Raw genomic sequence first — 14,976 nt, 5'->3', positions numbered from 1 at the left:
GATTGTGTGAGTGTGTGTGAGAGTTTGTGTGTGAGTGTGTATGAGAGAGAGGGAATGCGTATAAAGAGAGATTACGTTTGAATGTGTGTGCGTGTGTTCAAATGTGTGTGTGAGAGATTATAAATTTGAGTATATGCATGAGTGTGAGAGAGATTGCATGTGAGTGTGTGTGTGAGAGAGAGAGATTGAGTTGACACTGGAATGAAGAAACGTGACTCCTTCTGTTAGGGTGCATGTTAATTAGGGCTTGTAATTAATGCTTGCAATTAAAATATAAATTGCAGCAACTAATGCTTTTATGTTGAATTAGTCACAGCTAATTATTTGCAGTGTAGAGATCACTAAACAGTATTGCAGAGATGACATTTCGTTCTCCCCTTTCCACAAATGCAATGGGGACTGAAAATGCAGGGTGTGCAGTAACATTTCCAGATTTATTACTCTGAAGGCACGGGAGGGGTGGGGACGGTGGGGGTGTGATTAAGAGACTGTAGTGAAGCATAATCACAGGTTTGATGGCGGGGCTGCTGTGTATCAGGCAGGCTCTGTGCTAGAGGAGACAATGTAAGACTTGCCAATATCAAAAGCCATGATACAGCAACAAGGTCTGAGGAAAGCCTGAATTCCTGTTGACATCTGGGGGGACGTGTCTATGACCTCTGCAGCGACTTGCCTGGCTAATACGATGAATTGAATACTGGGGCTTTGGGCTGCTCTAGGGAATTGGATCTGAGGAATCAATTTGCTTCAGAATGCTTTTGCTGTTGCTCTCTTCTGTTGTTAGCATGATTTGTTTTTTTTCTTTTTCTGTGCGCGTTGGGGGTTGATCTTTATTCTTTTTTAATTGGGTTCTTTCGGGTTTCTTGCTTTGTGGCTGCCTGTAAGCAGACAAATCTCAAGGTTGTATAATTCATACATTCTTTGTTAATAAATGTACTGTGATTGATGGATTGAACTCTGCACCACCATGGGTTAAAGCTGGTGCAAGACCGTTGGGCTGAGTCCCCAAGGACTCAGAACGCAGAGGAAGGCTTAGTAACCGGCTGGTGAGTGACCTGTGGCCACAGTGAGAAGGTTAGCTGACTGAACGACTGTGACATATCTCCTCTCTGTGAAGGTGCTGGACAGCACAGATTAAAACTGAGTTGATCTATCTTTCGAAGGAGGTTCACCCTTGACTGTAGACTTCAGGAGAGGGAAACCAGAGGTTCCTTAGCCAGTCCTCGTCGATGGATCAGAGGTGGAGAGGGTCAGCAGCTTTAAATTTTGACGACCCTCACCTGGAGCTACACTCTGACTTTGATTCTTTGCGGGAATGGGACCTCATGACCGGCCGTTTTTTGATATTCCAAGGACGTGGCCTGGAAGACTGATGTGCCTTCAGGGTGCCGGATTTTCGTGGCTCTGGAGACGGGCTGATCCGAGGCCAGTGCCCAACTGAGGCGCCGTAGGAGAACACGGAACATCGGGGGCAGTGGGTTCGCTGCTGGGGGCTGTGTGCCCGGAGAGCTGCTCCTTTCTGGGGCATGGAGCTCGGAAAAAGCGACGCAACAGACTTTTAACATCATAAATCAGCAAGTTGTTCGTTATGTCTCCCCCCTCGCTGTGAAATGGGGATACCTCTTTCTCCCTTATTAGGGAGAGGGAGAGCCTGCAGTAAGTCGAATTACCAGGTGATCGAGTAGTCTTTGGGGTACTGCAGGTCTGTGTTATTGATGTTTTGCTGCAAGCTTGAGTGCTCGGTGGGGGGGGGCGCTGATGCTTTTGTTGGTGGGGGAGTGAGGGGAGGGGTCGTTGCTTTGCTACTGCTTGTGCGTGGGAGGAGGAAGCTGTGGTGGGGGGCTTTGGGGGTTCTAACATTTAACTATCACTCATTCTTTGGGGCACTCCTCTGTTTGTGTGGATGTTTGCGAAGAAGAAGGATTTCAGGATGTATATGGTATACATTTCTCTGACATTAAATGTACCTCTGAAACCTATTGGAATCAGAGGATCTGACCTGAACCCACCATGTAAGGGCAATTGTGAAGAAAGCACGACAGGGCCTCTACTTCCTTAGGCGTCTGCGGAGATTTAACGTGACATCTCATCCTTGACAACCTTCTATTGTGTGCAGTTTTGGTCCCGTAATTTGAGGAAAGACATCCTTGCCATAGAGGGAGTACAAAGAAGGTTCACCAGATTGATTCCTGGGATGGCAGGACTTTCATATGATGAAAGACTGGATGAACTAGGCTTATACTCGCTGGAATTTAGAAGATTGACGGGGTATCTGATTGAAACGTATAAAATCCTAAAGGGATTGGACAGGCTAGATGCAGGAAGATTGTTCCCGATGTTGGGGAAGTCCAGAATGAGGGGTCACAGTTTGAGGATAAAGGGGAAGCCTTTTAGGACCAAGATGAGGAAAAACTACTTCACACAGAGAGTGGTGAATCTGTGGAATTCTCTGCCACAGGAAACAGTTGAGGCCAGTTCATTGGCTATATTTAAGAGGGAGTTAGATATGGCCCTTGTGGCTAAAGGGATCAGGGGTCATGGAGAGAAAGCAGGTATAGGGTTCTGAGTTGGATGATCAGCCATGATCATACTGAATGGCGGTGCAGGCTCGAAGGGCCGAATGGCCTACTCCTGCACCTATTTTCTATGTTTCTATGTTTCTATAGGTGTGTAGTGTGGTGGCTGCATCATGGCCTGCTTTGGAAACACCAATGCTTTTGAATGGAGGATCCTACAAAAGGTAATGGATTCGGCCCAGTACAACCCTGATAAAGCCTTCCCAGCCATTGAGCACAACTACAGGAAACACTTTCGTAAGAAAGCAGCACCATATATTATATGGTTATCCATCATCAGAGATCCCCACCACCCAGGCTACGCTCTTTTCTCACTGCTGCCATCAGGTAGAAGGTACAAGAGCCTCAGGACTGGCACCACCAGGTTCAAGAACAGTTACTACCCCTCAACCATCAGGCTCTTGAACAAAAGGGGGTAACTACACTCACTTGCCCATCCATTGAGATGATCCCAAAGCCAATGATCTCACTTTAAGGACTCTATCACATTATTTCATGTTCTCATTATTTATTGCTATTTATTTATATTTTCATTTGCACAATTTGTTGTCTTCTGCACTTTGGTTGACCTTTCAGTGATCCTGTTACAGTTACTATTCTATAGATTTGCTGAGTATGCCCACAGGAAAATGAATCTCAGGGTTGTATATGGTGACATGTATATATTTTGATAATAAAATTTACTTTGAACTTTGAACCCTGCTCTGTCCCCTACTAGGCAACAACATCAGTAGGCCGGGGACACTAACTATTGTCTTAACTAGAATTGTTAAGCCCTGGTGCTTTCTGTTTAATCTGGTCAAGTTTATTGTGACTGGCATGGGTTTTCCGCGTTCTATGGTAATCTAAAGGGGACTCTCGTTTAGCACAGGGCGGAGTCCTTGTGTTTGTAGAGAACGAATTGTCTCGTGGTGTCACTCAGTCGTGCCTCCAATGCTCTGTTGGTATTCCTGTGTGTAACCTCTTGTTTCCGTCCCTACGTGGTTCCTCTGGTCCTGGGTTCAGCCATAGCCAGCGCTCAACGTCTGCCGTTCCTCCGCATCGGGATCAAGTTGTTGCCAGTGCTCACCGTGACAGAGTTTGCCATTTCCTGCTCCCGGCCACAGTCGTTGCCGGCGCTCACCATGGCAGAGACCGCCGTTCCTCCACTCCTGGGTTCAGTGCGCACCGTGACTAATTTTAAGATAATTGGAGGAAAGCGTGGGGGTGATTGGATGTCAGAGATAGTTTGTTTTTAAACAGAGTGGTGGGTGTGTGGAATGCACAACTGGGGTGTTGGTAGAGACAGATACATTAGGGACATTTAAGAGGCTTAGAAAGACACATGGATGATAGAAAATGGAGGACTATGAGGGAGGGAGTGATCTTGGTTAAAAAGATCGGCACAACATCGTGGGCCAAAGAGCTGCTCTGTATGGTACCCTTCTATATTCTAGCTCAGCCAGTCAGGTAGCATCATAGCACCACTGTCTGGTATGGAGGGGCTACTACACAGGACCAAAAGAAGCTGCAGAAGGTTGTAAATCTAGTCGGCTCCATCTTGGGTACTGCTTACAAAGTACCCAGGACATCTTTAGGGATCGGTGTCTCAGAAAGGCAACATCCATTATTAAGGACCTCCGGTACCCAGGACATGCCCTTTTCTCACTGTTACCAGCGGGGAGGAGGTACAGAAGCCTGAAGGCACACACTCAGCGATTCAGGAACAGTTTCTTCCCCTCTGCCATCCGATTCCTAAATGGACTTTGAACCCTTGGACACTACCTCACTTTTTAAAAAAATATACAGTATTTCTGTTCGGGCACGTTTTTTAATCTATTCAATATATGTAATTGATTTACTTGTTTATTTATTATTATTATTTTTTATTTTATTTATTCTTTTTTTTCTCACTGCTAGATTATGTATTGCATTGAACTGCTGCTGCTAAGTTAACAAATTTCACGCCACATAAGATGACGAGAGGCATTGATCGTGTGGATAGTCAGAGGTTTTTTCCCAGGGCTGAAATGGCTAGTACGAGAGGGCACAGTTTTAAGGTTCTTGGAAGTAGGTACAGAGGAGATGTCAGGGGTAAGTTATTTACTCAGAGAGTGGTGAGTGCGTGGAATGGGCTGCCGGTGGTGGTGGAGGCGGATACGATAGGGTCTTTTACGAGACTCCTGGACAGGTATATGGAGCTCAGAAAAATAGAGGGCTATGGGTAACCCTAGGTAATTTCTAAGGTAAGGACATGTTCGGCACAGCTTTGTGGGCCAAAGGGCCTGTATTGCGCTGTAGGTTTTTCTATGTTTCTATGTTGGTGCTAATAAACCTGATTCTGATTCTGATTTCGAGGTGAGACTGCTCGTTGATGTTGAAGATAATGAGGAAGAACATGGTCCTCACCTCAGCACATGGTTCACCCAGATGATGTTCTTCTCGTTCCCATTCTTCACGTTGATCGAGATGGTGGCGCTTGACTGGACCCACATGTACCCTCCGTTCTTCTGCATCCAGCGGTAATACTTCGTGACCACCTGACCCTTGTTCAACACTAGGGAGAGAGGACAGCAGATCAGCGTCAACAGAACCCTGGATCGGGGCAAAAGGCTGGGCCAAAATCTGCTCCGTCGTGTAGAGCTACTGGGTTAGATGGTGCTGGGGGAGAGGGGTTACTGAGGGATGGAGTGAGGGAACTGGATTAATGTCAGCGGGGATACAGTCAGAGAGACGGTGCTGGGGGAGAGGGGTTACTGAGGGATGGTGTGAGGGAGCTGGATTAATGTCAGCGGGGATACAGTCAGAGAGACGGTGCTGGGGGAGAGGGGTTACTGAGGGACGGTGTGAGGGAGCTGGATTAATGTCAGCAGGGATACAGTCAGAGAGACAGGCGGCTGAGGAAGAAGGGTTAGTGAGGGACATTCTGAGGGGTTTGGGTTAATGTCAGCGGGGATACAGTCAGAGAGATGGGGTGTTGGGGAGAGGGGCTACTGAGGGACATTGTGAGGGGGTTGGATTAATGTCAGTGAAGATACAGTCGGTGAGCCAAGGTGAGGGCGCTGGCCTGTCAGCAACAATTTGGTAACTATTTCACTTTATTGGTTTCATTCCACTATACCCATCTTCTGATCTGATTGTCACACCTCCCCCTATCTGTGTCCCCTTCCAGTCTTTCTCACATTGCCCATCCTCAGGGTCTCCATCTCTCTCTCACCTTCATCTCTCTTTGTTCACTCTCTCTCTCCACCATTCCCTTTTTAGTCCTTTTCCCTCACCACCCCCGTTCACTCTCTCTTTGCCTCTATCACCTTCATTGCCTTTACTCTCGGGCCCTCTCTCTTTTCTCTCTGCATTCCTTCCTTGGCTGCCTTTCAATCTCCCTTTCCCTTTCTCCGCCTTCTTTCCCTCTCACTCCTTGCACAGTGCAGTGCATAAGCCTGAAGACTGATTTATACTTGCGCGTACGGGCCACGCCGTAGCCTACGCAAGTGGCCTACGCCGTTGTGAGCATTTATACTTGTGCGTTGGTGTGTCTGCGTCGCTCTGCAATTCATTGCCAAAACGCTAGTTGGCAGTGGGGTTTCTATGCCGCTGTGTTGAGTTTCTTCCTGTACTTCAAACAATGCGATAGAAACTGAGCGCATCATGTTGGAGTTGGAGCTCACGTTGAGCTAAGAACGCTCAACTCATGTTCTTCTCTCTTCTCTCTCAATTCTGAAATGGCGGAGAAGAAGAAGCAACCGGAAATGCGTAGGAGGAAATGAGACGCTACCAAGCAGACCAATCACAGTTGCTGTGGTCTGCGTTGCCGCGATGCATAGTTACATTTTGGGAGAGGTGCGCGTTAGGCTACGGCATAGAGTACAGCGTAGGGTGCACGGCTATGCCGTATCTACGGTGTACATTTGATGCAGAAGTATAAGTTGGGCTTTTGGCATATATATATATATATATTGCTAGGTTGCTGAAGGCTTTTGAACAGTTCTGTAATTGTCAACCATAAAACCACAAGCCATAGGAGCAGAATTAGGCCATTCAGCCCATCAACTTTGTTCCACCATTTCATCATGGCTGATACCGGATTCCATTCAACCCCATACACCTTCCCTCTCACCGTATCCCTTGACGCCCCGACCAATCAGGAATCTATCGACTTCCGCTTTAAATATACCCACCGACTTGGCCTCCACTGCAGAGTATTCCACAGATTCACTACTCTCCGGCTAAAAATTCCTCCTTACCTCTGTTCTAAAAGGTCGCCCCTCAATTTTGAGGCTGTGTCCTTCAGTCTGGATACCCCACCATTGGAAACATCCTCTCCACATCCACCCTATCTAGTCCTTTCAACATTCGGTAGGTTTCAATGTGATGCTCCCATACTCTTCTAAATTCCAGTGAGTACAGGCCCAAAGCTGCCAAACGCTCCTCATATGTTAACCCCTTCATTCCCGAATCACCCTCGTGAACCTCCTCTGGACTCTCTCTAAAGACAATACATCCTTTCTGAGATAAGGGGGTTATCTCAACGTGGAACGGAGAGCGAGGTTGTAAATATGGAGGGAGCCAAGGACGTTGGGAATGGTGAGGGTGGGGCACTGCGGGAGGGGTGTGGGTCAGGTGGCAGAGAAGGAGTGCCAGGGGCGGGTGAGACACACGAAGCCCTGAGACACCAGACAAGGTCATTTGATTCCAAACAATTGGACTATTGATCATTACAGAATGTCTCTCTGGTGCTTCCCGCTCCCTCCCCTCTCCCTTCTCCTTTTCCCAACCATGATTCCCCTCTCCCTGACCCCTTCCCACTCTCAGTCCACAATAGAGACCCAGATCAGAATCAGGTTTATCATCACTCACAAATGTCATAAAACTTGTTTTTTTTTGTGGCAGCAGTACAGTGCAATACATAAAATTACTACAGTACTGTGCAAAAGTCTTAGACACCCTAGCTTTATATAACCCTCATCATCCGGGACATGCCCTCTTCTCATTACTACAGATACTCATTGGATGAATAGTACAGCTGCCTCTACACCGTCCCATCACACTCTCCCAGGACAGGGACAACACGGGTTAGATCCAGAATGAAGCTCCCTCTACACTGTCCCATCACACACTCCCAGGACAGGGACTGCATGGGTTAGATACAGAGTGAAGCTCCCTCTACACCAACCGGAGATAGTCTGAATGCCCGGGGACTGAGACCTCTAAGTAAAGAAAGATATTTTTCTTTGCTGCCTTGCAGTTACGGTCAGTATATCCACTGACTAAATTGTGTTGTTGTGGACAATTCTCACTCATTGAAGTACTGTGTTCCTGGAGCAATGTGGTCCGCGTAGTGGGGCTGTCAGGGAATCAGGAAGGAACGGATTTACTCACAGTCCAGGTGGCTATGTCGGATCCCTTCCACATCCTCGGCGTGAATGAAGTGATAGCAGTTCTTCCCAACCACGTCTGCCGTGGACAGGTCCATGTAGTCCGAGATCCTGGTAGATGTAACACGGATCAGAGGGAAATGAAAGAATTGCTGTTTCCCACAAGGACCTGAACCAGGCTTCAAGCCCCGAGCAGTAAGTGAGCTTTTCCTTATTCCCCCACACATTAAACAAAGGAAATCTAAACTAAAGCAGAACCAGACAAACTGTTCCATCTTACAATTAAAATAGTTCCATCACACACTCCCAGGGCAGGGACAGCACGGGTTAGATACAGAGTGAAGCTCCCTCTACACTGTCTCATCACACCCTCCCAGGACAGGGACAGCACGGGTTAGATACAGAGTGAAGCTCCCTCTACACTGTCCCATCACACACTCCCAGGACAGGGACAACACGGGTTAGATACAGAGTGAAGCTCCCTCTACTCTGTCCCATCACACACTCCCAGGACAGGGACAGCACGGGTTAGATACAGAGTGAAGCTCCCTCTACACCGTCCCATCACACACTCCCAGGGCAGGGACAGCACGGGTTAGATACCAAGTGAAGCTCCCTCTACACCGTCCCATCACACACTCCCAGGGCAGGGACAGCACGGGTTAGATACAGAGTTAATCTCCCTCTACACTGTCCCATCGCACACTCCCAGGACAGGGACAGCACGGGTTAGATACAGAGTGAAGCTCCCTCTACACTGTCCAATCACTCTCTCCCAGGACAGAGCCAACATGGAGACACAGGAAACTGCAGGCGCTGGAATATGAAGCTGCAAACAATCTGCCGATGAACTCAGATGGTTGAGCAGCATCTGTGAGTGAAAAAGAATTGTTGACCATTTGGGTCAAAACTCTGCATCAGGGACTCGTGCCCTGCTCCCATCACAATAGAACTTTCCTCCATACCTCTCCAACACTCCAACAGAGGGCAAGACCATAGGAACAGAAAGAGACCATTTGGCCTGTCATGTCTGTCCCACCCTTCCATCATGGCTGATTTATTTTCCTTCTCAACTTCATTCGCCCTCTTGTAGCGAATTCCATTTCCTCACCTCTCACTGTGTAAAAACATTTTTCCCTCAGGACATGTTTGGTCCAGTGACCATAGACCATAAGACATAGGAGCTGAATTAGGCCATTCACCTCGAAGAGCCTGCCCTACCATTCCATCATGGCTGATTTATTATCCCTCTCACCCCATTCTCCTGCCTGCTCCCCATAAACATTGATACCCTGTCTAACTAAGAATCCATCAACCTCCGCCTTAAATATACCCAATGACGGCCTCTACAGCCATTTGTTGCAACAAATTCCCCAATTTCAGCAAAGAAATTCCTCCCCATCTGCACTCTCCATTCTGAGTTGGTGCTGTCTGCTTTTGGATCCAGCACTGGGAACATCCTCTCCACATTCACCCCATCCAGGCTTTTCAACATCCGATAAGTTTCAATGAGATCACCCCCATTTCTCCTGACTCTGGGAGCGGTTTCTATCTGCCCTGTACAGAACACCCATCGTCCTCTCATCATCACCTCCTCCATATGAGCAAGGGCAGCAGCTCCTCTGTGTCTGATTTCCACCCACAATCTCCTCACTTGACAGACGCAGTCTTACTTTGAAGTGCACTCATTTCTAACAGGCAGGCAGGTGCATAATGTGGATAGAGGGAGCACAGATCCCCACTCTCTCTCTACCACCTCTCCCCCTCCTCTGCTCCCTCCACCTCCACCCCCTCTCTCTCCATCTCTCTTTCTCCCCCTCTTCTTCTTTCGCTCTTCCTCTCTTTCTCTTCCTCACCCCCCTCCCCTCTCCCTCTCCAGCTCTCCTCTCCCTCGCTCTTCCTCTCTCCCCTCCTCCTTTTCCTCTCTCTCCCCTCTACTCTGCACCTCATGCCTCTCTCCCTTTATATCTCTCTACCTCTCTCTCCCTCTATATCCCTCTACCTCTCTCTTTCCCTCACCCTCCCCGTCCACCTCTTGCCACCCCCTTTCGCTATCTCTCTTTCCATTTCCCACCTCCCTCCCCCACCTTTTCCTCTCTCTCCCTCCCCGCCACTCCAGCTCTACTCCCACACTCTCTCTTTCCCCCTCTCTCTTGTCTCTCTCCCCCCTTCCATTCTCTCACTCTCTTCCTTCCCCCACTCATACACTCTATCTCTTTCTCTCTCTCACCCTTGATTAATCATGGGGCATCTGTCACTCCCTCGACAATCCGAAGATGGGAAGTTGAGGTTCCCTTGGACGAAAAGCTAGAAACGTCCGGATCTTGTGCCACTCAGTGAGGGTCTGTGCCCAGGGACAGCAGTCGGGTAGGATGGGAGATGGACAGGGAGAGGGGGATTGTCCAGTCGGTTGGAGATGGACAGGGAGAGAGGGATTGTCCAGTCAATTGGAGATGGACAGAGAGAGAGGGATTGTCCAGTCAGTTGGAGATGGACAGGGCGAGAGGGATTGTCCAGTCAGTTGGGGATGGACAGGGAGAGAGGGAATATCTGGTCAGTTGCAGATGGACAGGAAGAGACGGTTTGTCCAGTCAGTTGGAGATGGACAGGGAGAGAGAGATTGTCCAGTCGGTTGGAGATGTACAGGGAGAGAGGGATAGTCTGGTCAGTTGGAGCTGAACAGGGAGAGAGGGATTGTCCAGTCAGTTGGAGATGGAGAGGGAGAGAGGGATTGTCCAGACAGTTGGAGATGGACAGGGAAAGAGGGATTCTCCAATTGGTTGGAGATGGACAGGCAGAGAGGGATTGTCCAGTCAGTTAGAGATGGACAGGCAGAAAGGGATTGTCCATTCAGTTGGAGATGGACAGGCAGAGAGGGATTGTCCAGTGAGTTGGAGATGGACAGGGAGAGAGGGTTGTCCAGTCAGTTGGAGATGGACAGAGAGAGAAGGATTGTCCAGACAGTTTGAGATGGACAGGGAGAGAGGGATTGTCCAGTCAGTTGGAGATGGACAGGGAGAGAGGGATTGTCCAGTTGGTTGGAGATGGACAGGGAGAGAGGAATTGTCCAGTTGGTTGGAGATGGACAGGCAGAGATAGGTTGTCCTGTCAGTTGGAGATGGACAGGGAGAGAGGGAATGTCAAGTCAGTTGGAGATGGACAAGGAAAGTGGATTGTCCAGTCAGTTGGAGATGGAGAGGGAGAGAGGGTTGTCCAGTCAGTTGGAGATGGACAGAGAGAGAAGGATTGTCCAGTCAGTTTGAGATGGACAGGGAGAGAGGGATTGTCCAGTCAGTTGGAGATGGACAGGGAGAGAGGGATTGTCCAGTTGGTTGGAGATGGACAGGCAGAGAGGGATTGTCCAGTCAGTTGCAGGTGGACAGTGAGAGAGGGATTGTCCAGTCAGCTGGAGATGGATAGGGAGAGAGGGATTGTCCAGTCAGTTGGAGATGGACAGGGTGAGACGGATCGTCCAATCAGTTGGAGATGGACAGGGAGAGAGGTATTGTCCAGTCAGTTGGAGATGGACAGGCAGAGAAGGATTGTCCAGTCAGTTGGAGATGGACAGGGAGAGATGGATTGTACAGTCGGTTGGAGATGGAGAAAGAGAGAGGGGTTGTACAGTCTGTTGGAGATGGACAGGGAGTGAGGGAATGCCCAGTTAGTTGGAGATGGACAGGGAGAGAGGAGGGATTGTCCAGTCAGTTGGGGATGGGCAGGGAGAGAGGGAATATCTGGTTAGTTGGAGATGGACAGGGAGAGAGGGATTGTCCAGTCAGCTGGAGACGGACAGAGAGAGAGGAGGGATTGTCGAGACAGTTGGAGATGGACAGGGAGACAGGTATTGTCCAGTCAGTTGAAGATGGACAGGCAGAGGGGGATTGTCCAATTGGTTGGAGATGGTCAGGGATAGAAGGATTGTCCTGTCGGTAGGAGATGGACAGGGAGAGAGGATTGTCCAGTCAGTTGGAGGTGGACAGGGAGAGAGGGATTGTCCAGTCAGTTGGAGATGGAGAGGGAGAGAAGGATTGTCCAGTCAGTTGGAGATGGACAGGGAAAGAGGGATTGTCCAATTGGTTGGAGATGGACAGGCAGAGAGGGATTGTCCAGTCAGTTGGAGATGGACAGGCAGAAAGGGATTGTCCATTCAGTTGGAGATGGACAGGCAGAGAGGGATTGTCCAGTGAGTTGGAGATGGACAGGGAGAGAGGGATTGTCCAGTCAGTTGGAGATGGACAAAGAGCGAGGGGTTGTACAGTCTGTTGGAGATGGGCAGGGAGAGAGGGAATGCCCAGTCAGTTGGAGATGGACAGGGAGAGAGGGATTGTGCAGTCGGTTGGAGATGTACAGGGAGAGAGAGATTGTCCAGTCAGTTGGAGACGGACAGGGAGATAGGGAATGTCCAGTCAGTTGGAGAAGGACAGGCAGAGAGGGATTGTCCAGTCAATGGGAGATGGGCAGGGAGAGTGGGATTGTCCAGTCAGTTGGAGATGTACAGGGAGAGAGAGAATATCTGGTCAGTTGGAGATGGACAGGGAGAGAGGGATTGTCCAGTCAGTTGGAGATGGACAGAGAGAGAGGAGGGATTGTCCAGTCAGTTGGAGATGGACAGGCAGAGTGGGATTGTCCAGTTGGTTGGTGATGGTCATGGAGAGAAGGATTGTCCTGTCGGTTGGAGATGGACAGGGAGATAGGATTGTCCAGTCAGTTGGAGATGGACAGGGAGAGAGGGATTATCCAGTCAGTTAGAGATGGACAGGGAGAGAGGGGTTGCTCAGTCAGTTGGAGATGGACAGGGAGAGAGGGATTGTCCAGTCGGTTGGAGATGTACAGGGAGAGAGGGATAGTCTGGTCAGTTGGAGCTGGACAGGGAGAGAGGGATTGTCCAGTCAGTTGGAGATGGAGAGGGAGAGAGGGATTGTCCAGACAGTTGGAGATGGACAGGGAAAGAGGGATTCTCCAATTGGTTTGAGATGGACAGGCAGAGAGGGATTGTCCAGTCAGTTAGAGATGGACAGGCAGAAAGGGATTGTCCATTCAGTTGGAGATGGACAGGCAGAGAGGGATTGTCCAGTGAGTTGGAGATGGACAGGGAGAGAGGGATTGTCCAGTCAGTTGAAGATGGACAGGGAGAGAGGGGTTGTCCAGTCAGTTGGAGATGGACAGGGAGAGAGCGATTGTGCAGTCGGTTGGAGATGTACAGGGAGAGAGGGATAGTCTGGTCAGTTGGAGCTGGACAGGGAGAGAGGGATTGTCCAGTCAGTTGGAGATTTGGAGATGAACAGGGAGAGAGGAGGGATTGTCGAATCGGTTGGAGATGGACAGAGAGGAGGGATTGTCCAGTCAGTTGGAGATGGACAGGGAGAGAGAGATTGTCCAGTCAGTTGGAGATGGACAGGGAGATAGGGAATGTCCAGTCAGTTGGAGAAGGACAGGCAGAGAGGGATTGTCCAGTCAATGGGAGATGGACAGGGAGAGTGGGATTATCTAGTCGGTTGGAGATGGACAGGGAGAGAGAGAATATCTGGTCAGTTGGAGATGGACAGGGAGAGAGGGATTGTCCAGTCAGTTGGAGATGGACAGGCAGAGAGAGATTGTCCAGTTGGTTGGTGGTGGTCATGGAGAGAAGGATTGTCGTGTTGCTTGGAGAAGGACAGGAAGATAGGATTGTGCAGTCAGTTGGAGATGGACAAGGAGAGAGGGATTGTCCAGCCAGTTGGAGATGGATAGGGAGAGAGGGGTTGGCCAGTCAGTTGGAGATGGACAGGGAGAGAGGGATTGTCCAGTCGGTTGGAGATGTACAGGGAGAGAGGGATAGTCTGGTCTGTTGAAGCTGGACAGGGAGAGGGGGATTGTCTTGTCAGTTGGAGATTTGGAGATGGACAGGGAGAGAGGAGGGGTTGTCGAATCGGTTAGAGATGGACAGAGAGGAGGGATTGTCCAGTCAGTTGGAGATGGACAGGGAGAGAGAGATTGTCCAGTCAGTTGGAGATGGACAGGGAGATAGGGAATGTCCAGTCAGTAGGAGATGGACAGGCAGAGAGGGATTGTCCAGTCAATGGGAGATGGAAATCGAAAGTGGGATTGTCCAGTCGGTTGGAGATGGACAGGGAGAGAGGGAATATCTGGTCAGTTGGAGATGGACAGGGAGAGAGGGATTGTCCAGTCAGTTGGAGATGGACAGAGAGAGAGGAGGGATTGTCCAGTCAGTTGGAGATGGACAGGCAGAGAGGGATTGTCCAGTTGGTTGGTGATGTTCAGGGAGAGAAGGATTGTCCTGTCGGTTGGAGATGGACAGGGAGATAGGATTGTCCAGTCAGTTGGAGATGGACAGGTCGAGAGGGATTGTGCAGTCGGTTGGGGATGGACAGGGAGAGAGGGTTTGTCCAGTTGGTTGGAGATGGACAGGCAGAGAGGGATTGTCCAGTCAGTTGGAGATGGTCAGGGATAGAGGGATTGTCCTGTCGGTTGGAGATGGACAGGGAGAGAGAATTGTCCAGTCAGTTGGAGATGGACAGGGAGAGTGGGATTGTCCAGTCAGTTGGAGATGGACAAGGAGAGAGGTGGGATTGTCGAATCGGTTGGAGATGGACAGAGAGGAGGGATTGTCCAGTCAGTTGGAGATGGACAGGGAGAGAGAGATTGTCCAGTCAGTTGGAGATGGACAGGGAGATAGGGAATGTCCAGTCAGTTGGAGATGGCAGGCAGAGAGGGATTGTCGAGTCAATGGGAGATGGACAGGGAGAGGGGGATTGTCCAGTCGGTTGGAGATGGACAGAGAGTGAGAGAATATCTGGTCAGTTGGAGATGGACAGGGAGAGAGGGATTGTCCAGTTGGTTGTTGATGGTCATGGAGTGAAGGATTGTCCTGTCGGTTGGAGATGGACAGGGAGATGGGATTGTCCAGTCAGTTGGAGATGGATAGGGAGAGAGGGATTGTCCAGTCAGTTGGAGATGGACAGGGAGAGAGGGTTGTCCAGTCAGTTGGAGATGGATAGGGAGAGAGGGATTGTCCAGTCAGTTGGGGATGGACAGGGAGAGAGGGT

General features: G+C 49.6%; 1 protein-coding gene across 1 annotated transcript in view; it reads right to left on the bottom strand.

The window, feature by feature from the left end:
* LOC140203783 (neuronal PAS domain-containing protein 3-like) overlaps positions 1–14,976 on the bottom strand; it is a 765,293-nt gene that overhangs the window by 13,950 nt on the left and 736,367 nt on the right. Inside the window, exons 9-10 of the mRNA XM_072269856.1 lie at positions 7,935–8,041; positions 4,965–5,112 (exon numbers count right to left, since the gene is read on the bottom strand). Of these exons, the coding sequence (XP_072125957.1) occupies positions 4,965–5,112; positions 7,935–8,041 (255 nt within the window). The remainder of the gene's footprint in view (positions 1–4,964; positions 5,113–7,934; positions 8,042–14,976) is intronic.

The sequence above is a fragment of the Mobula birostris genome, chromosome 10, assembly GCF_030028105.1.
Source record: "Mobula birostris isolate sMobBir1 chromosome 10, sMobBir1.hap1, whole genome shotgun sequence".
Taxonomy (NCBI): Eukaryota; Metazoa; Chordata; class Chondrichthyes; order Myliobatiformes; family Myliobatidae; genus Mobula; species Mobula birostris.
Note: the sequence above shows the minus strand (reverse complement) of the source record. Positions and strands in the feature narration are given on the sequence as shown.